This window comes from Uloborus diversus, chromosome 5 (assembly GCF_026930045.1).
Source record: "Uloborus diversus isolate 005 chromosome 5, Udiv.v.3.1, whole genome shotgun sequence".
In the NCBI taxonomy this organism is placed as follows: Eukaryota; Metazoa; Arthropoda; class Arachnida; order Araneae; family Uloboridae; genus Uloborus; species Uloborus diversus.
The window spans coordinates 15,174,855-15,196,358 of record NC_072735.1 but is presented as its reverse complement, the minus strand read 5'-3'; the positions used below and the strand labels follow the sequence as shown (position 1 = coordinate 15,196,358).

At 34.0% G+C, this 21,504-nt stretch overlaps 1 protein-coding gene across 1 annotated transcript in view; it reads right to left on the bottom strand.

Moving 5' to 3' along the window:
* The window catches only part of LOC129222455 (RRP12-like protein), a 181,859-nt gene extending 162,659 nt beyond the window's left edge, over nucleotides 1-19,200 (bottom strand). The window contains exons 1-3 of the mRNA XM_054856970.1: nucleotides 19,083-19,200; nucleotides 1,020-1,098; nucleotides 818-915 (exon numbers count right to left, since the gene is read on the bottom strand). Coding sequence (XP_054712945.1) covers nucleotides 818-915; nucleotides 1,020-1,098; nucleotides 19,083-19,199 — 294 coding nt within the window. The 5' untranslated portion in view covers nucleotide 19,200. The remainder of the gene's footprint in view (nucleotides 1-817; nucleotides 916-1,019; nucleotides 1,099-19,082) is intronic.
* Nucleotides 19,201-21,504: the final 2,304 nt, after the last annotated feature.

Here is a 21,504-nt window from a genome sequence, read left to right as displayed (position 1 = left end):
CAGTTTGAAAAAGAAGGAAAAAACATACACACACACACAATTTTTTGTTGTTTTACAATGAAAGAAAATGAAGGGAAGAGTTTTTGAAAGTGAAAGTGAGATTTTTCTACTATAGTGTGTGAAAGAATTTGTTTTTATGAACACGTTTCTTTTCCCCTTAATTTTATGTAACGATTTTGTGTTTGTGATTATGGTAGTTATTAATAACTGTTGCTTTTGCATAAATTTAATATCAATAGAAATTTAATTTACGAGTTCTTGCCCAGCTTATTATAGTCTTGCGCTTAACGATTTCTAGATTCTACGATCAACTATCCGGAAAATTTGCGAATCTGGTTTTCGGCGTTTCCACACTTTTGCGATGTCAGTTACGCACTAAACGGCTTTAATTAAAGGCCATTCAGTAAAATATTGCATTAGAATGCGACAATATTCATTTCTTTAGTTTTTAGTTGGAATAAAAAACGAAAATTTCAGACTTACGAGTGCACTTTTCCAATTCAAGAAAATATTTTGGAAATTTTGCCCCGTATAAAGTATAACCCATTAAAGTTCGTTTTTGCAAACATTTTTCCGAGTTATATGAGAGTAATACGGTATTTATTAAAAAACCGTTCATATTCTTTTAGGTATTTCAAAAAAGTGCTTAGTTTTTCGAAAATTGCCAAAATTGTGTATTTTTAAAGAGAGGCAGGAAAATCGGCAAAACAATTGCCGGTTTTCTGGTTTCCCGGTTTCTTGGTTCCCGGATAAAAGGTTTTGTACTCTATACTCAAATATGATAATTTTAGATAGCTAGATATAAATTTAAAAAAACCTCAAGGTCCACTATTTCTTTGGGTTGAGGAGCAGTGGGATTGTCAGTCACATCATCCAACTTGATATTTTCGTTTAATATTTCTTTTTCAACATATACTGCAAAAATTGCATATAAATTATAACGATGTCACTTCTAACTATATATTACACAAGATATTAAAATGTGATGGCAAATAATAAATATGTTATGATTAACTTACTCAATTTTCTTTCCATTTCATCACATCTTCTGACTTGAGTAATGAATTTTCTTTGGAAAGCACTTACTGTAGGATTAGTCTGAAATAAGTCGAATAATTAGAAGAATAACAAACTTTTGTTTTCAAAGCAGAATTTTTGAACAATTTTAAATTGAATACATCACACCTTCTGAGAAGAACAACACATGTTTAATTTCAGCATCATGCTGCATAAAAAATAGCACCTCTTTAAGCATATTCATTAAATAATTATCAACCAACTATTAATTTACACATCACATCATTCATGCTGCTTAATATGTATAGGCTGGAACAACGGAAAGTCGGGGGAGACATGATTCAGATGTTTAAATTTATCAAAATGAATTGCAAGGAAAGCAGGACAAGGGGCCATTGTTTTAAGCCAGGGGTTTTCAAACTGAGTGCCGCTGCACCCTGGGGTGCTGTAGGAAAAGGCAAGGGGTGCCGCGAAGTGTCCATGATATCATATATAGGTGGGTGTGCCAAATTAGGCCATGTAGATAAATAAAGCCATACTTCTATTTTGGGATGTAGCATAGTAACAATTTGCTATATTGTGTCTTCATCGTCATCATAAAGCCTTTCTATGCATGGTTCCCTGTAGTTTACTAGTATCAAAATAAAAAGTTGGTCATTGTTTTTTAAGCCTAATTTAGGTAGTTGAGGAAATCAAAGAGAAAAATTTCTTTATATACCGTCATTTTTTTTCTGTGATTCGATATTCAGGCTGAACAGAAGGTTTTTGAAAAAAAAAAAAATAGTAGGAAAAATAGGTGCAAAAATTACCAAAACAGGAAAATAATGCTTTAAAGAATAAGAAAAAAAAGGAAAATAGTGTTCTTTTTAGAACACTATTTTCCTTTCTTTCCTATTCTTCTAGGAAGAAAAATGCAACTATAAAATATCCTGATTACAAATGTAACAATGAAAAAGAGTTACAAAGCTGTTCCATGTTTATGAAACATTTTTTTCAATCAATGGAAACAATTAGAAATTTTATTCAAGATAAAAACGGGAAATTATTTTGCTTAAGAAAATGCTTTACTTATATATTTCAATTAGCTATTAGCAAAAGGCTTGACTGTTGAAATAGGACACAGATGATACTTTTTTGGGCTTTCTCCTTCTTCATACCCATCAAAAATGATAATAGCTTACCCATATTTGAATCGATTATTTCAGAAAGGGCATAAGTCACATTTTTTTCAAAATTGAGTTAGCTGTGGTTTTACCATATTTGTGTGTACAGAAATTAACTTTTGTGCAGGGAAGTCAATGCTTGTTCAACAAAGCACTTTATGTAGGGGTCACGTTTTTCGTTTAGTGCAAAAAGGGCACAAGTCCTGCCCGGACTTTTTGCACTAAACGCAAATGAAGGAATAGTAATATGTGCAATGAGAATATATGACAAGATCATAGAAGAACTAGATTGTTTAGCATAATGAAATAAAAACAAATGACTCCTTTGATCTAGCATTATAACAGCAATGGTAGGTTGATCAGTTAGGAGGGTTGGGGGGGGGGCGGTCAAAATCTTGACCTGTGTAGAGACAAGACAGACAAATATCAAAATGAAATTCGCTAATTTCTCAGGGATTTTATTAACATCACTCTAGGAACCAGGGCTGCGGAGTTGGAAGGAAAATGGCCGACTCCGACCCCGACTCCTGGATTTTGAAACGCCCGACTCCGACTCCGTATTTATTTTATATTTTTAATTTTATTTTTTCAACTCCCTCTCTCCCTTCAGGGGAAGAGGAGAAACCTCTAAAAAGAGATTTAAATATTATGAAAAATACCTTTTTATGAAAATTTCGCATTTTGATTTTTATTGTAAACTTGTCGGCCACTAGAGGGCGCCTGTGATGCAGGGAGTGTTTTTTGCTGCTAATTTGATAAGTGTTTTTTTACTATAATTTTTCATTATTACTGTCTAGTTTTAGGTTTTTTTACTTCACTTTATCATGTAATTTAGTTTTATTGTGTTTTGGGGGCTCAGTTTTGCTGTTATTGTATTCTTGAAGTGTTTTTGCATTTTTTTGGAGCTAAGCCTAACATGTGGTGATCTCCTGGTTTTTGATCTTGTGTGCTTTATTGGGTGTAGCAACTCTGTTTATTTACTGCTGTTTTTAGTATTTATTCTGTGTTTTTTTGCATTTTTATCTTACTGTTTTGCCTTTTGGAACATATTCACTGAGTAGAAATGGGTGTTATATGCATTATGAAAGAGGTAAAGAGTGGGAAGGGGGACAGGTGGATCTCTTGTGATTTATGTCATATGTTCTGCCTGTATAAGGGGGAAAATGAGTGTTTTTGAAGAGGATTATATTTGCACTAAATGTGCTGAACTCTCAGACTTAAGACGCTAGTTTTGGAAGCCCAGTTAGCATTAGGGTGTAAGCCAGTTGTAGAGGGTATAAATGTTCCAGAGATTCAGGGGGAAGTTTCAAATGAGGAGTTAGATTGGGAAACTAAGGGTGTAATTTTGGGGGACTCTATGGTAAGGGAGGTGGGTAACACAGTTGGGAGAGTAAAGCGTAAGGTGGCTAGGTGTTGTTTACCAGGGGCTCGGGTAAAAGACGTTAATATGGTTGCTGAAAAGAAGGGAGTATTGAATAAGGAGGACATGGTTACTTTGTGGGTGGGAACAAATGATGTAGGCCACAGTAAAAATGAGGAGTTTTCTAGGGAATGGGAATCCCTGTTGGATAAAGCAACCAGCTTTTCGACGAATGTCCAAGTGGTTGGTTTGCTTCCCAGGTATGGAGTGCATAGGAGCTGGCTAAATCAACGTGCGAGGTGTATGAACTTGCTACTGAAGTCAATTTGCGAAAAGCGCAGTATCAGGTTCATTGATGTATGGAGTCACTGTAAACGGGATTGGATTGCTAGGGATGGCCTGCATCTGAGCTCTACAGGGGTCAAAATGGTTAGTGGATTAATTTTAAGGGCTTCGGAGTCAAAAAACTAAGTTGGAATGGGGGGCATGGTTCAAGCACCAGGTATCGAGAGAATGAAATGTTTTTGGGTATTGCTAGAAATGGAAATAAAGTGACGAACAAGAGTAGTAATGTTAACAATTGTAATTTAGGAAATTTCAGGGTGTTAAATAAAAGCAACTTAGGCATGCTTAAAGTTTTCTATACCAATGCTCGCAGTATTAGGAACAAGATGGATGAATTGAAAAGCTTAGTTATGGATGAGAAGTTGGATGTTATCGGAATTACAGAGACATGGGCTACCGAATCTGATGCAGAGTTATTGCATATTGCTGAGTATAATTTATTCAGACAGGACAGAGTAGGTAAAAGAGGTGGTGGGGTTTTATTTTATGTTAGAGACAATTTTATTTGCAATGAATTGGTCATAAATGATAAGCCTACTGATATTGATATGGTTTGGCTGGAGTTGATGAGCAGTAAGGGCATAAAGCTACGCTTTGGAAACATTTATAGGCCACCTAATTCAAACCAGGGACAAGATGAACAGATGTACCGTATTATTAGTGACATGTCTAGTAAGGGATCCGTTATCATAATGTGGGATTTCAATTTTCCGGGTATTGATTGGAATAATTTTTATCCTGGTAATGGCAAAGAAGAGGAATTTTTAAAAGTAATTGGTGACTGTTTCTTAGATCAAGTTGTAGTTCAGGGAACTCGAGAGGAGGCCATTTTGGATCTAGTTTTTTGTGACATAGGTAGTTTTGTTCAGGGGTTGAGTGTAGGGGAGCATATTGGAGATAGTGATCATAACAGCATTAGGTTCCGGGTTAAATTTGAAGTGTGCAAAGATGATAATTTTAGGTTTGTGCCCAATTTCAGAAATACCAATTTTGTTGCACTTAGGCAGAGCTTGAAAGAGGTTTTTTCGTCAGGGTTGGAAAATAACGACGTAGATCAGCAGTGGACGGAATTTAAGGATAAACTTGCTAAAACCGTTGGGGACTATGTTCCATTTAGGAGAAAAGGTGTTAGTACCAAAATTTGGCCCATGTGGTTCTCCAGGGAGACTAAAGAAGCTCTTAATTATAAGCAAGCCACTTTTCGTAAGTTTAAAGAAACTGGTCAGAGTGCGGAGAGGCTCCAGTATGGTAAGGCAAGGCGAAATTTTAAGTATTTGGTACGGATTCAGAAAAGGGAATTGGAGCAAAGGCTGGCAGATGACATTGATGGGAACCCTAAGAGGTTTTTTGCTTACGCTAATTCTGGGAAAGCTCGAAACAGTCCAATTGGGCCTTTGGTTGATGAGCATGGAAATTTAATCCAAAACGATAGGGATATTGCAAATGTTCTAAATAACTTTTTTTCCAGTGTGTTTAACGATAACTGTATCTCAACAGTTGACACTAACAAGACACAAGCTATTATACAGCTTGAGGATTTTGTATTTTCCAGGGAGGAGGTTTTATTTCATTTGAAAAAGATTAAAGCAACTAAAGCTCCGGGACCAGATAATATTTATCCAAAAATTTTAGTTGAATGTGCAGAGGAATTAGTGGATGTTATTTTGAATATTTTCAATGCTTCTTATAACTCGGGGACGGTGCCAGAGGACTGGAAGCTGGCTAACATAACGCCACTCTTCAAGAAGGGGTCTAAAGGTATTGCTGGGAATTATAGACCTGTAAGTTTGACTTCAGTGATTTGTAAGATTTTCGAAACTTTGATCAAAATTAAGATCATGATGTTCTTAGAGACTAATAGTCTGTTGACTAGTTTGCAGTATGGTTTCAGGAAAGGTAAATCCTGTACTACTAATTTATTGCATTTCTACGACAAGGTTACCTCAGCTTTAGATAACAAAAAATGTGTGGATGTTGTTTATATTGATTTTCAAAAAGCTTTTGACAAGGTACCGCATGTTGCTCTTCTCAGCAAGTTAGCTGACATTGGAATAGGAGGAAAAACTTTACTTTGGGTTAGAAATTGGCTTACTGGTAGGAAGCAAAGAGTAGTTGTGAGAGGAAATCATTCTAATTGGAGTGATGTTTTAAGTGGGGTTCCTCAGGGATCAGTTTTAGGGCCTCTTTTGTTTATTATATTTATGAATGACATCAATGAAAATATTTCTGGAAGCATGAATTGTTTTGCTGACAATGTAAAAGTTATGGGGATTGTCGAAAATGAAGAACAAGTAAAACAGCTGCAACAGGATTTAGATCATATTACTAAGTGGGCAGATAAATGGGGTATGGCAGTTAATGTAGGGAAATGTCAAGTGCTACACTTAGGTCATGGAAATAAGCGTATGAGATATCGTTTACAGGGTTCAGTCATAAATCAGGCAGAAAATGTTATGGATCTGGGTGTCTTTATAAATCAGGACTTCAAGTTTAGTCAACAGTGCAGTATTGCTAGTAACAAAGCTAACAAAATGCTTGGGTTCATCAATAGATCTATTTCAAACAAATCTAAGAAAGTTCTTCTGCCTTTATATAGGAGTTTAGTAAGACCTCATTTGGAGTATGCTGTTCAGTTTTGGTCGCCTTATCTGAAGAAAGATATTTTTGTATTGGAAAGGGTTCAAAGAAGGGTAACTAAATTAGTAAGGGGACTCTCAGATTTAGATTATGATACCAGACTTAATAGGCTTAACATGTATAGCCTGGAGCAAAGGAGAGTCAGAGGGGACATGATTCAGTTATTTAAATTTATCAAAATGAAAGATGTAAATGGATTAAATTTTTGCGGGGAAAGCAGGACAAGGGGTCATTGTTTTAAGCTATTTAAATCTCAGGCTAACTTGGAAATCAGGAAAAACTACTACTTTAGCAGAGTCGTGGGCACTTGGAATAGCTTACCGGAAGAGGCGGTAATGAGCAAGGGAGTGGATAGCTTTAAGAGGGCCATTGATCTTCATTGGGGACTAATTAATTGACTAGGACCAGCCTAGCTGGGCCCAGAGCCTGTTGCTGGTCGTCACATTTGTATTTGTATTTGTATTTGTAAACCTAAGACGCATACAACGTTAGAAATTAAATTTAAAAATCAAATTTTCCAATAGTTACGAGTTAAAAAGTGAGATGACTTAAAAATCCCTTTTAAAAAATTTGAAAAGGATTATCTGTAATTTGCCCCCCCCCCCCCTTTAATGTTTAACAAATTGATATTGATCAAATCGTGTGCTTTCAATTTTTGAAAGCTGTAATTTGAGAGAAAAAAAGCTTTTTTTCTAAATCCCAGTTCTTGAGAGGGCGTGGTTGCCCCGGGTGACACCCATCTGGTAGATGACACCACAAGTTAATTTCAGAGTTTATAAAAAATATAAATATTTTAATTCTGAAAATTTTCGCGAATATATTTTAAATTATATTTCATCAATAAAATTTCAGCGAAAATAGGGCACATATACGTCAGGAGCTAATTTTACACAAAATACGGGGGTATACAAATTTATACGAATAGTTTTTACTACACCTATATTTCTTCTTCGCTAAATTTTTAATTTAAATTTTATTGGCTGCTTAAAATTAACCTTAATATGAAGATTTTAAGATTAACTGCTATTATTGAGTGTTGTAATCAAGAAATCATTTACACTTATTTTGTTCTATACTTTTTAGTGAGAACCAAGCTTATAGAAAGAGTCTTAAAAAAGAAAAAAAAACCATGAGATTATTTCATCGGATCTTTTGGATTCGTGCTTTCGCGGAATAACTTTTTTGAATTTGCCGATCACCCTTAAACGTTTTAACCTTAGCTACGGGCCTCGACTTACTAATTTGTTACATTTCTTTTACTATTTTATAGCTGAGATCGAACAAAACACTGTATTTCTATTTTTATTTGAAAGTGATTAATTGAAAATGTTAGGCAACAAAATCGTTTGCTGACAGTTGCTATTAATTAAGTTCAAAAACAAGCAAACTAGGGGACGGCTACAGAAAGTTCGGTAAGCACTCAAGCTAACTGATTGCCACAACGGCTGTTATTGTATCACATTAGTATCTTTTTATACATGTAATCGAACCAATTGGTAGTCAGTTTTTAAAAAATGCAAGAAGAATCAGTGAAAAGGAAAGAAAATAAGAAGCCTGGAGTCGGAGTCGGCATGTTTTTGAACAACTCCGACTCAGACTCCTTTACCCCAAAATCTATCCGACTCCGACTCTTCGACTCCGACTCCACAGCCCTGCTAGGAACTGCGAAAAAAACTGTACGCTTTCAGTGAGATATACACTGGTCAAAATAAGAACATTACAGGACTTTTTCTAGAAATAACACTGAAGAAATTTAACAAGATTGCTCAGGGGTGCTCACAGGGGGTATTATGGTGCAAGTTGTGCCATCAAAATTTGGGGGGGGGGGGATTTTTTAATTTATTTAAATTTTTTTATTGATTTATTTTTGATTTAAATTATTTATTTTATTTTATTTTGTTCTGTTTATATTTTATTTCATTTATTTATTTAGTTTGTGTGTGTGTGTATGTTATTGGCGTAGCGCAGAACTTTTCTAATAAAATAATAATAATAATAATTAAATAAATAAAAATATTTTTTAAAAATAAAAATAATAAAAAAGGGTAAAAAGGTTAAGATTTTTTTTTTTTTTTGGAGGGGGGGGGATTTGCGCCATTGAACTTGGGGGGGATGGGCATCCCTGAGATTGCTGATGACTTTCCTCTGAAAGGACATTTGTTTGTCCTTTGTGACCAGGATTTTGGGACAGTAAAATGAGTGTTAAACAGATATGACAGATTATTAATTACCATGTGAAATCCAATCTCTTATAAATGAAATTCTACTATTGCTTTGCTCCTTGCTATCTCTCATCAAGACTTGTTCTACTGTTGAGTCACTTCAGGCTCTGGACCACCAAAATTTGTCACTGCGTTGGATTATTGGATAGCTTGATGTAAAATATTTATCTATTTTTTTTATCCCATAATGTACACAAAAGTTTTGCAAGTATATGTCAACATATTTAGCATAATTCACATAACCATCTGTGTAAAAGTGAGGCAGCTTGGTGTTTGCAAACATGAACCCCCACCCACATAGAGGGTGAAGAATAGCAGCATTTCCTTTCTCACTGTTGGCAATTTCGGTTTATCCCCCTTTAAATGGTGTTGGCAAAAGATTGTGGAAAAATTGGAGTAAATTAATTAACCCATAACAGGTGAGGTGAAAAAGTAGGACGTAACAGCGGACGTGAGGTCTCAGAGACCGCTTTATTTACAAATTTTTTAAAAATCGTGTAATTAAGATACATTCCTGTAATTTCCCTTAGATGTTTTTTGAACTGTTATTAGTAATGGGAAAAAATATGTTTGAACTTTGAATCAAAATATACCTTTTCCGAGGAAATTTTGTTAGAGTCTAAAGATTTTTCAAAAAAATCATATGCTGCAGTAAATAACTACTCGTAATAAAAATGAATCTATTATTTATTAATGATTTCATTTTGGTTCTTTAATATACACAAAACATTTTAGTAACTGAAAATAGATTATATCATGTTACGGGAAAATTGTGACAGCTCTTTAACTATTAGTATTTTGTGTTGTATTCCGAGGAATAATTCAGTCTTCATTGTTCCTAAAACATCATTGCATAATGTTTGTGAACATTTCAAACAACTCTCAACCTCATTTAGAATATTTTACATCTCTTCCGCATAATGCGGATAAGATAAATGAACCTATATCCGCGGTTCTAACGTTAAAAGCCATGTCTACTATTGTCGAAAATAGTAACACTGAAGGGGAGCTGCGGTCTCACAGATCGCTTCTAAAGAATGCAATGAAATTTAAACCAGATGCACTTGCCTAAAGATACTGATAAGCAAGGGGGGTGTTTAAGATCACAAAACAAAAAGCTATTGGGAAAAACCATTCAATCGGACTGAAAACAAAATAGGAGTGATCATTTGAACTTTTGAACAGTCTGTGAGACCGCACCTCCCCTGTTAAGGAAGGAAGGAAACTTCAGTCAATTAGGGCTTTTTTGGAGGCTTCACAGGGATTTAGTTTTTGATATCATTCCAGCACTCTAAACTGTTTAACAACTCCAGCTACAACTAAACTGTTTTCTGAGTTCACTTAGATCATTTTAGGATGACTCTTCTGACATTTCTATATCATTGTGCTTGTTCAGCATTTTTACCTTTTTCAAAAAGTTATAAATAAGTGAAATTTATACGTGAACTTCACTCCAATTATTGATTTTAGATTGCAAATTACAGCCTCTCACCCCCCATACACACGAAGCGATGGCCCATCCCTCAAGCGTTATGGAGTATCCTTCCAGAATAAAAGCCAAAGTAAATTAATTAAGAAGTTAAATTTTAAAGAAAGAAATACCCCTTCAAAAAACTCTCTTGAAAATTCCAACAGCACGATCTGCACCATGAGACCCCCCCCCCCCCCTTTGCCTGGGCACCCGGTTTATTAGCTTTTTTTCTTATTACAGTTTATTATTTTACTATTATCAACAGGGGTGTTTTTGAATTCATCAAAAAATACCTGAAAGTTTCAAAGCGAGAATGGGGGGGGGGGGGGGGGTAATCTTTGGCCCCTATTACTTAAGTGCACCTTTGCCAAAGTATTATATAGTTCTGAGTCAAAATATTGTGTGTACATTTGATTAAGTTTTTAATGGGTTACAAAATTTCTTTTGGGGTGGTGTTATACAAATTATCATGACATTTGTCCATCTTAAGGGATAGGTGTCCATCTTAAGGCTCTTGCAGGTATATTTGATGAGTATTATATAATTTTAAAAAATTGCGGAGGTAGGGTGATAAAAGTATAACAAAAAAAAAAAACATAATTCCGGTATTTTCGGACATAAAAATACCGGAAATATGCCCGAAAATACCGGAAATTCGGTAAAATACCGGAACAAAATCAACCCTGTATTAAAGAGTGTGGTTTCACGATTTTGAGTAATTCTTTTAAGTAATAGAAATTTTTATTAAAAAAACAGAGTTTTTTTGTTTTTTTTTTGACCCTGCTTCCTTTCCCCTAAACCCGAGGCACAAAATGCAGGAACTTTTTACTCCTTCTTGTTGGAAGTTGCAACAGATTCAAACATTTTTTTTTTTTAATGTTCGGGTTTTGCGTTTTTTCGCTTAGTTTTACTGTACTATTGAGGGGGGGGGGGGAGTGCGAACAGAGACATCTTCTTCTTTATCTGTAAGGTTGTTTAATCAATAGAGTAAAAGGGAATATGTGTAAAATAAACAACCTTACAGGCACAAGAGCAGCTTTTTTTTTTTACTGTAAATTGATGTTGAACAGTTTTAACTTTGAGGGGGAAAAAAAGCACTGATAATCGGTGCGTCAATAATTTTGCACTTTCATAACATAATCTGGGGATAAGGTGCAGGAAATTACAGTAGTCTCAGTAAAAAGGTGGAAGCAAGATTATAAATTGAAAAAAATAGGAAAAAACAGGAAAATGTTCGAAATTTTGAAAAAAATAGGAAACTAGGAAAAATAGGGGATCTGGGGACCCTAAATATTTTAGAAAAGTAGCCTGTAGCCCAATAAGGCCTTCCAATGAATATGCAAACCTGGTGCCAATTCAGTCATAAATGAGCGTGATATTTGGTTATGAACATTAGAAAAGCCTTACTTAGAACATTTACCTTATATATAATAGAGATTTGGACTAGAGTGCTGCGAGAAAATTCTATTTTGTCAAAGGCTGCCGTGAGTCGAGAAAGTTTGAGAACACCTGTTTTAAGTTATTCAAATTATTCAAATCTCAGGCTAATCTTCAAATGAGGAAAAATTATTGCTTTACTAGAGTTGGGGGCACTTGGAACAGCTTATCGGAAGAGGATGTAATGAGTAAGGAGGTTGATAGCCTTAAGAGGACAATTGATCTTCATTGGAGACTAATAAACTGACTAGGACCAGCCTAGTCACATTTGTACTTGTGTTCATATTAATATGCAGCATAAGTTTCACCAAGGTTTTTCCAGCAAAAAGCATTACGATGAGCAAAACATTTGATAACGTAAAATTCTTGCAATCATTGACCTTGAACCTGCTTATCTCAAAAACCTGCCTAAGTCGATTTTTTTATATTTCCTTGCATTTCAAACACAAGTCATGGGTGGGTTACTAACCGGACGCTGCTTTCTCAATAGACATCTAAATATGGTAGGTGTCACGGGCAATCCAATGTTGTAGAGGTTGTCAAGAGGCAGAAGAAAGCTGGATTCATGTACTGTGTAATTTTGATTATTATTCTACACAAAGATTTGAATACTTAGTATTCTCCACTGTATAAAATCCTAGGAATTGTAAAGTATGTCAGCCAGACAACTGCTCGAAATTCCTTTCTGCTATCAGGTTCTATTAGGGGTCCTAACAAAGATAGTACAATAGACTAATTGTCCTGGTACTTGTGTCCTTACTGAACGCCCACTTTCAACTCCTTCATTCATTCAACATCGGTCAACGTCAGGGCTTCCGAGAGCCAAGGGTGGTAGGTTCCTTGTCACCTTGCTCTCCAGCACCCATCCTTCCTCCCATAAATTTTAAAACGTATACTACTGTGATTCTCAATCTGTCCTGGTCAACATTTCTTATGATGCGTATCTGAGATGAATTTTCCGTCAAACCTCTATATCTGGAGTTTTGTTTGCTGTCATTTTTGGATTAGAGCCCCAATAATTATCAAACAAAGTTGCCAACAAAAAGAATTTTTCCTTAGACAAAAAATTTTTTTTTGTGTTTTTTGGGGTTGATGCTGCTCTTGAGTTTGAACTCATCTGAGGATAAAATATAAGTCCTCCCATTTTTGAGCAACAATCAATGATTGATTCTCCCTGCTGCCCTTTTTGCTTGAGACAAGTGGCAGGTAAAAACACCCCCCAGAGCCATTGGTTTTAACATAAATGCAAATTCTAATACAGTAGTTTATGCATATGAAAGGGCTGTTTTGATCAAAAAAAAAACCCTTCAGAAGGTATTTTTGATCACAAAATCTCCTTCAGAAGGTATTTTTGATTTTAAAAAAATCCCTCCAGAAGGTATTTCTGGCTGCGCTAGTACTCAAGACAATAAAAATATTAAGCCCGCCCATTATCAAAGATTCTCAGGAGATGGCCATTGCCCTCCCCCCTTTTCCTCCAGGTTTCAGAAAATAATGTAGTTACATGTACAGTGTGTGCATTGTTTTCGAAAAAATGTGCGTGCATTGAATTTATACCCTTTGCCTAACTGAACCATCCTTTGAAAAACAAAAAATTAAGAAAAAAAAAATAATTTATCATTTAGTTAAATAAAAGACTCTTCTGGCTTTTGATTGTATTGTTCTTGGCATTTATAATTGTACAATTGTATTTTGTTTTTCCTTATAATATGGCCAAGTATATATACACATTTTGCTATTCCTAAAAAAAATTTTCTCGTAATCAGATTTATTAATTGTTCACTCTGGGATTTAAAAGAACAGTTACACAGACCTTCGATCAGTGCGGTAGTCCTGAGAAAATAAAGTGGAAAGATTTCTACAAATATCAGCACAAGTTAATGAAATCAAAAAATTGGGAGGATGCTCGTAAAGCTGAAGGGGGGAATATAGTTTGGAATTATATATATATATATGAAACCATACCAATTAGTTGATGTAATTTGAAGCAAAATTCTCAGTGTGAGAAAGCAGGACTTGGCAAAAAATAAATAAAATAAATTTTTATAGTAAAATAAGAGTATAGAATTGTAAAAAAAAAAAAGGATGAGAAAGATTTCACTGCCATACGTTTAACTAGCACATTTTGCCCCTTTTTTTTTTCAGTATCCCACATGAAAACCCTTTGATAATGAAAGTTCCAAGTTAATTAAGACTGGCAGTTGGAAAAAACAGTAACAGATTTTTTAATATTAAAAGTTTTAAGCATATTTCTAAGAAGGAAGAGTAAAACAGATAGCACATATTTATAAAAATATAAAAAATATAACAATTAAGGGTCAATCCATGTCACTTCAACCCAGTCATGACACCCATAGTCTCAGATTTTGGTGAAATTTGGCACAATTGTTCCTTTTATAAAGTTATGAGAGAATGCAAAATTTTTTTGCTATATCTCAAACGGTTTAGATTTTATGAAATGTCAAAGTTTTCTGAATTTTACGATTTTTGCCGATGGCGCGCGTGAAAACTAATTTGCATTTATGCAGAAAATAAATTATAACTTCCCTATTTACCAACGAATATTGTTGAATTTTTTTTTTAATAAACCTGATTAAGCAAGGATTACAGAAAAAATACAATTTCATCAATAATTATCAATAAAAAAATATAAAAAATTCCTAAAGTACAATTTATTAAGTTTTTTTGAGAAAGTTTTGAGCTATACTTAAAATGAGATATCTCCAAATGGGTAGTAAATAATCCCTCCATTTTTTTTATATTTCTGATCTAAAAGATGTATTTTATCACATAAAAAAATAATTTAGGTGGTTTTTACACTCCTTCATTTCAACAAGGGGCACAAAACATTTTTTAAGATAGCTGCATGAAGAAAAAAAACATTAACACCAGCCTTGCTCTCAAAGGGTAAAAATCTGACTACTATTATGCAATTTTGTCTGGATGAAAAATTAGATTGAATATACAACACATAAATGGTAAAAATTACATTTAAAATTTGTGATTACAAAAATTAGGTGCAATGATGAACATCCGATGAACATGTTTATTGCAATGAAAATCATCAACTTACCTCAAGGAACATACATAATGTTAAAAAATCTTTTAACTGCAGATAAGTGAACTAATACTTTCAAAAATTGAGCTGACAATATCCCCCCCCCCCCCCTTTTTTCTTCTATTTATGATCTTAAAAATTCATTTTATCACATTTAAAAATCACCTTTGTAATTTTTCCCTTCCTTCATCATTTTTTTAATCTTTAAAGATAGAAATTGTTTCAACTAACTTCTCTGGGAACTTCAAAACCAAAATGTTAAGCCAAAAAAAAAAAAAGAAAGAAAGAAAAAAAAATGATCAACCAGGATAATCCACTGTCATTCATCTTTATTCATCAAGTAATAAATAAGAGCTCCCCCTCCCTTCCTCCTACACTTCCAAGTGATGAATGAAAATAAACAAAGTAGCTGCACAAACCCCTTGAGAGGCCCAATGAGCCTCTCTCTTGAGAGGCTCATTGAGCCCCTCCCCTCCCTTGAGAGCTCATACATGAAACTTGTCTAAAAAAGTTAGGTCTTTTTGAAACAGAACATATGGCCTTGACTTGTGTAAAATATACAAGTTCATACCACATATTATATGATTGGAGATTGCGCAGTTGCACTTAGGGTTTCCCACACATGAAATCATCATAGAAACAGAACTACAAACCTTAACCAGTCAGTCATTCAAAAGCTGTTGCTTGAGTAACACATATGATTGAGTTTAATACTTTAACTGATTCTTATTTCCAATTACAGTATTTTTAGTTGTAATTAGAAATGAAAAGTTTTTGTTCTAATATTGTCGTTTAAAAAAAAAATTGCTAGTAAAATTTTGATTTTGCATGGCTGTAAACTAAAAATGGAGACATGTAGCGTTGGAGAAGTTACGCATAGTGATTGTCATTTGTTGAGTTTTGTCAAGAAAAAGGACACAAAGAGTACTAAAAACCTCTCTGAATCTGAGTTAACTTTATTGAAATTAAGAACAGGTGCAAGCAATGAGTTAAAAACTATTTGTCTTCATCATCAATGTGTGTATTTGCAAAAGTATGAATTTTTACAAAAGTGTTGTTGTGATCCTTTTGAAAGACACAAATCTTCAATTCAGAAAGGACTTCGCATTGTAACTTTAGAACTAAGTAGGACTATTTCAGCAAAAGGATTTCAAGTGAAACCAGGACAGAAGCTTTGTGCGAATTGTAGGAACAAGTTTTCTCAATTGAATGAATTTTCTGACGATATTGAAAAAACCAGTGAAAGCAGAAATTCCTCAGAAGAAGAAGATGATGGATTGAATCTTAATGAGTTAAAAAAATTACAAAAAAAAAAGACAAATCGAGGAACTGAATTCTTCTTTGCATGATATTGGATGCTCCCCAGTGAAATTACATGCACTTGGAGAACACAGCAAACCATCTTATGGCAAAGAAAAGCTACAGAGAGTGCATGAAACTGTAAAAGAAAAAATTCAAAATATTCTTGAAGTTAATTTGCCAGAAGAAAAAGATGTCCCAGAAAAAGATATTATTCAAAAATCCAAAGATCTAGATCAACTTATTTCCATTATTAAGAAAGACTTAAGCAATGCTCCAAAAAAAAAAACAAATTCAAATGTTGACAATTCCAGCTGCATTGATGTGGCCAAAAAGGAAAATAATACAGACTTTCAATGCTTCTGATTACACAGTTCGCAAAGCACAAAAACTGTTTAAAGATAAAGGTTTTTTAGCAGAACCGGAGCCAAGACGGGGGAAAATGTTAAGTTCTGAAACTATTCAATTAGTAGAACAGTTTTATCAAAGTAGCGAACATTCTAGAATTCTGCCTGGAATGAAGGATGTTGTGAGTGTTCGAAAAAACGTTTACGAAAGAAAACGCTTAATTTTGTGTAACCTCAGGGAACTGTATTTAAAATTTAAAATAGAATACCCAAATATGAAGATAGGTTTGTCCAAGTTCTGTTCATTAAGACCAAAGTGGTGTGTTTTGGCTGGTGCTAGTGGCACACACTTAGTGTGTGTATGCACAATTCACCAAAATGTAATTTTGCTAATTAAGGGGGCGGGAGTGGTAGAAGATTATAAAAAACTTATGTCCTTCATTGTTTGCCAGGACACAAAAAGAGAATGCATGCTGCGACATTGTGATGACTGCCCATCAAAAACCAACCTAATCCAGTTTTTAGAGTCTAAATTCGAAAATTATGAAAATGAAGAACTTGTTGAGTACAGCCAGTGGGTTACTACAGATCGTACTGAAATGATAAGATGTTCAAGCTCAGTGACAGAATTCATTGATATATTGGTTGAAAAATTGAACAAATTGATTCCACATGCATTCATAGCCAAATCGCAAACTTCATTTTTCAAAAATTTAAAAGAAACTGTTTCATCATACATTGCTGTAATATCAATGGATTTTAGCGAAAATTATGGTTTTACAATACAAGATGAAGCTCAAGGTTACCATTGGACCTCACAGTCATGTACTATTCATCCTGTTATGATCCATTGCAAAGGTCCAAGTAATGAAAAAAATATTTCATCACTTTGCATAATATCTGATGACCTAAAACATGATGTAGCTATGGTGCATAAGATTCAGGAAATAGTAATAGCATTCATTAAAGAGAAACACCCTCAAATCAGGATTGTTCACTACTTCAGTGATGGATGTGCTGGGCAGTACAAAAACAAGTTCAATTTTATAAATTTGTGCATGCAGGAGAATGACTTTCAACTAAAAGCTCAGTGGTCATTCCACGCAACTAGTCATGGAAAAACGGAATGTGACGGAATAGGGGGTACTGTCAAATGTGGAGCCAGAAAACACAGTTATCAACAAGAGCTAGGCAAAGAAGTATTAACCACAAATGATCTTTTTGAGTTTTGCAAAACTAGCTTCAAAAATATTCACTTCCAATTAATTTCTAAACAGGAAGTCGATTTAACTCGCCAGACTTTAGAAAGTCGATTTAAATCAGTAGAAACTCTTCCCGGAACAAGAATGTTCCACAATTTTCGACCATTGGATAATTTGGGAAACATTGAAGCAAGAAGAATTAGTAGTGATGAAAAACCAGCTCTCACTTTCAATCTCTACAACAAACAGCAAACTTCAATTGTGAAAATAGAACAGTTGTATTCTGGGTGCTTCATCGCAAGTATATATGACAATTTGTGGTATTTTGGCATGGTGAATGAGGTAAATGAAGAAGAAAAAGATGTTACTGTAAATTTTATGCATCCTCATGCACCTTCGCCATCATTTTTCTGGCCAAATAGGGAGGATATTTGTGCAGTCCCTATTACTCATGTCCTTGCAGTTGTGAAGCCCCCCAAAACAACAACTGGAAGAACTTACCAATTTTCTCAAAACTTTATGAAAACAATCAACTCAATTTTTGAAAATACAAGTTCCCCTATCTGCAATTAAAAGAGTATAATATTATGCATGTTCCTTGAGGTAAGTTTTTAAAGATTGCGATTTTCATTACAGCATTTAATTTTGTAATCAAAATTTTTAAATGTAATTTTTACCATTTATAAGTTGTATATTCAATATAAAGGTATGCTCCAGACAAAATTGCATAATAGTAGTCAGATTTTTACCCTTTGAGAGCAAGGCTGGTGTTAATGTTTTTTTTCTTCATGCAGCTATCTTAAAAAATGTTTTGTGCCCCTTGTTGAAATGAAGGAGTGTAAGAACCACCTAAATTATTTTTTTATGTGATAAAATACATCTTTTAGATCAGAAATTTAAAAAAAATGGAGGGATTATTTACTACCCATTTGGAGATATCTCATTTTAAGTATAGCTCCCAACTTTCTCAAAAAAACTTAATAAATTGTACTTTAGGAATTTTTCTTATTTTTTTTATTGATAATTATTGATGAAATTGTATTTTTTCTGTAATCCTTGGATAATCAAGTTCATTAAAAAAAAATTTCAACAATATTGGTTGGTAAACAGGGAAGTTATAATTTATTTTCTGCATAAATGCGAATTAGTTTTCACGCACGCCATCGAGAAAAATCGTAAAATTCAGAAAACTTTGACACTCCATAAAATCTAAACCGTTCGAGATACAGCAAAAAAAAAATTACATTCTTTCTTACATCTATAATAGAAACAACTATGCCAAGTTTCATCAAAATCCGAGACTATGGGTGTCAAAATCTCATTTTTTGGGTTGATTTGACGTGGAATGACCCTTAAACTACATTTTAATAAAAGCAAAAATTAAATTCTTCCATTTTTTCCAAATTTTTTTTTCCTTCAAAATTTTATATCTGAAAGAACTACAGATATTGTTAGAAAAATTAAGCTTTTCTTCTTAAACTAATTTTTGGACGCTTACAACTCCTTCTAAAATATTATACTTACATCTCTAAATTGAACTAATCCCAATTCGCCTAAATTAGAAACACTAGAATATGCAGATTCGTTTTGCAAAAATATTTGGCATAATACCATTTGCTGACTTCGAAATAAAGAGCCCATCTTCACGGAAATCTGAAAGCTGAATAAAGTTCCAACCCCAGAATTAAGAATGCACGGGTACTTTTACCTCGGCTATCATAAGACAGAATGGAATTTATTGCTTTATTGTGCTATACATCTACCTATCATAACAGAAAGTAAAGCTTAAAATTACCGTTTAATGATCTGTGCTCTATCTCACGCACTAATTTTAAAGTGTGAAGTAAATTTTCTCGTGCCATTAATAATTGAACAAAATAAATAAAATGACTTTTTTTTTTCTTCAAATTATTGTTTTTTTCAATTCAAGTAAGAAGGACAGTCTCCCGATTATGAATAGCTTATATTAAAGCAATTCCTTTTTCGCGCTATTTTTAATAGATAAAAATTAGCAAGCGCTGTAGGATAATCGATCAATTATTATCGCAAGACCAACGTATGAGCTGAGCGCTGAGCATGTCCTTTTAAAATTAACCTTGAATTGAATGAAGGTCATGAAAGCAACTGCTACATTAGGCGCAAGGAGCAAATAACAGCGAGAGATTTAATTTTCAGGGTTCTCCTCTTCGACACTTATAGATGAGTTACACGTTGCAGAAAGTCATTCACTATTTTATTTACTTAATTCGTCCCCTTCCCCTAAGCCATGTAACTTCAAGACCCTAGTAACAGTAAATAGTTTTAAAATAGTTAAGAAAAAAATTAAAATCAGAAATGAAACAAAAGAAACAAAGAAGAAAATTTGAATTTTCGACATTTTCCCAGGTAGCACAACATACCGATCGACGTAGATAACCTTGCGAAAAAATATAGTTCTACATTTTTCTCCGGCGTCGATCTTCCGGACAACATAACGCTTAATAAGTCTTGAATACAAATCTAGATTTTTCTCCTACTTCAAACTGTGTAACAAAAATTACTTTTTTCCGACACAGATCCAAGGGCGCCCATATGCAAAATTTTAAGGGGGGGGGGCTGTATGCAGAGCGGGTGCGGCGCGACGCCCCCTCCCCCCGAAACGTTTTGTACCGTAACACAGAAGAAAGTTTTCTTTTTTTTTTTAATTTCTAATGTCAGGAAAGTAATGTCAAAAAAATAACAAAGTTTTTTTATTCTTAATTTCGAAACTATTGAACGAGTGATAATTTAAAGAAATACAGAAAAAGCAGCTGCAAAGCATAATTGAAATTTATACTCCTCTAGGGCGTGCACAGGACTTTTGGGGCCTGTCACAAATGACTTTCTCGGGCACCCCTCCATATTGTTTGCCCTATTTTCACCCCTAGTTAAAAAAATATTGGCTCTTCCTTCAGGCTCGGGTCAACAGGTGTCCCTTCTCCCCCTAAAACTCTTATAAAACCTCCACTCTACACCGATTTCGAGTCGAGGACTCCTCAAGAACCGGACCCTAGTTTCCGATAAGACTAGTATCTGGTTACCAAGATGTGCCAAATTCAGCTCCTTGATACATCCTGAGAAAAAAAATGCAAAACTCACGTTTTGTAGCATATTTTTCAAGATCAATTTTTGTGACTGATATGTTCCATGTCTTGACCGAATTCAGTATTTTGGAAGTTCTTTTGTGATTGCTTGTTTTTATCTTACTTCTACTGCATACTATTGTACGAAGGAAAAAATAACTTCTTACTCTACCCTATTTCATTTTCTGCACTACTTGTGATTGAAAAAAAAAATGTTTATTTTGAGAAATATGTCATTACATTTATTTTAACTTAAAACGGGTGTGTCTTACAAAGTTATAATCATTTTGTAAGACTGTGCAATCAACTTCTTAAAAGTGAAAATAAAGTGCTTTAAATAATTTCAACTGTTCTAGAGTCTTTGAAAATTATTTAAGTTTTTGAACTTCCTTGAAAAGTTCTACAATTTTGCCTCTTATCAAGAAAATTAAGCATGAATTGTCCAAATAGCCAGAATATTACTATTTCTTTCTTACTTTCTGAATCTCTACACCATTTCTTTTAAACCATTTTGTACAATTTTTATACTGTAGGGTATTTGATGAAAAGGGGGTTGGGATATTGGAGAAGTGATCAATAACAAACCACACTAAAAGCCGATATGGGCAAATGACGATGTACTTCTCTTTTCTCCTCAAGGGTTCACTCTATTTGGATGAAAAAATTCCATGACCTTTACATGACTTCAATGAAAATTTTCATGACCTCATTACATAAAGAGAAAAGCACTATTTAATCTCCAACTTGCTAATATTTGGAAATGAGCATTAGCAAAACGTTTACATGAAATGCCACAGCATTGAAGCACTTACTCATAATGAAAAAAATATAAGTGTACACTTAAA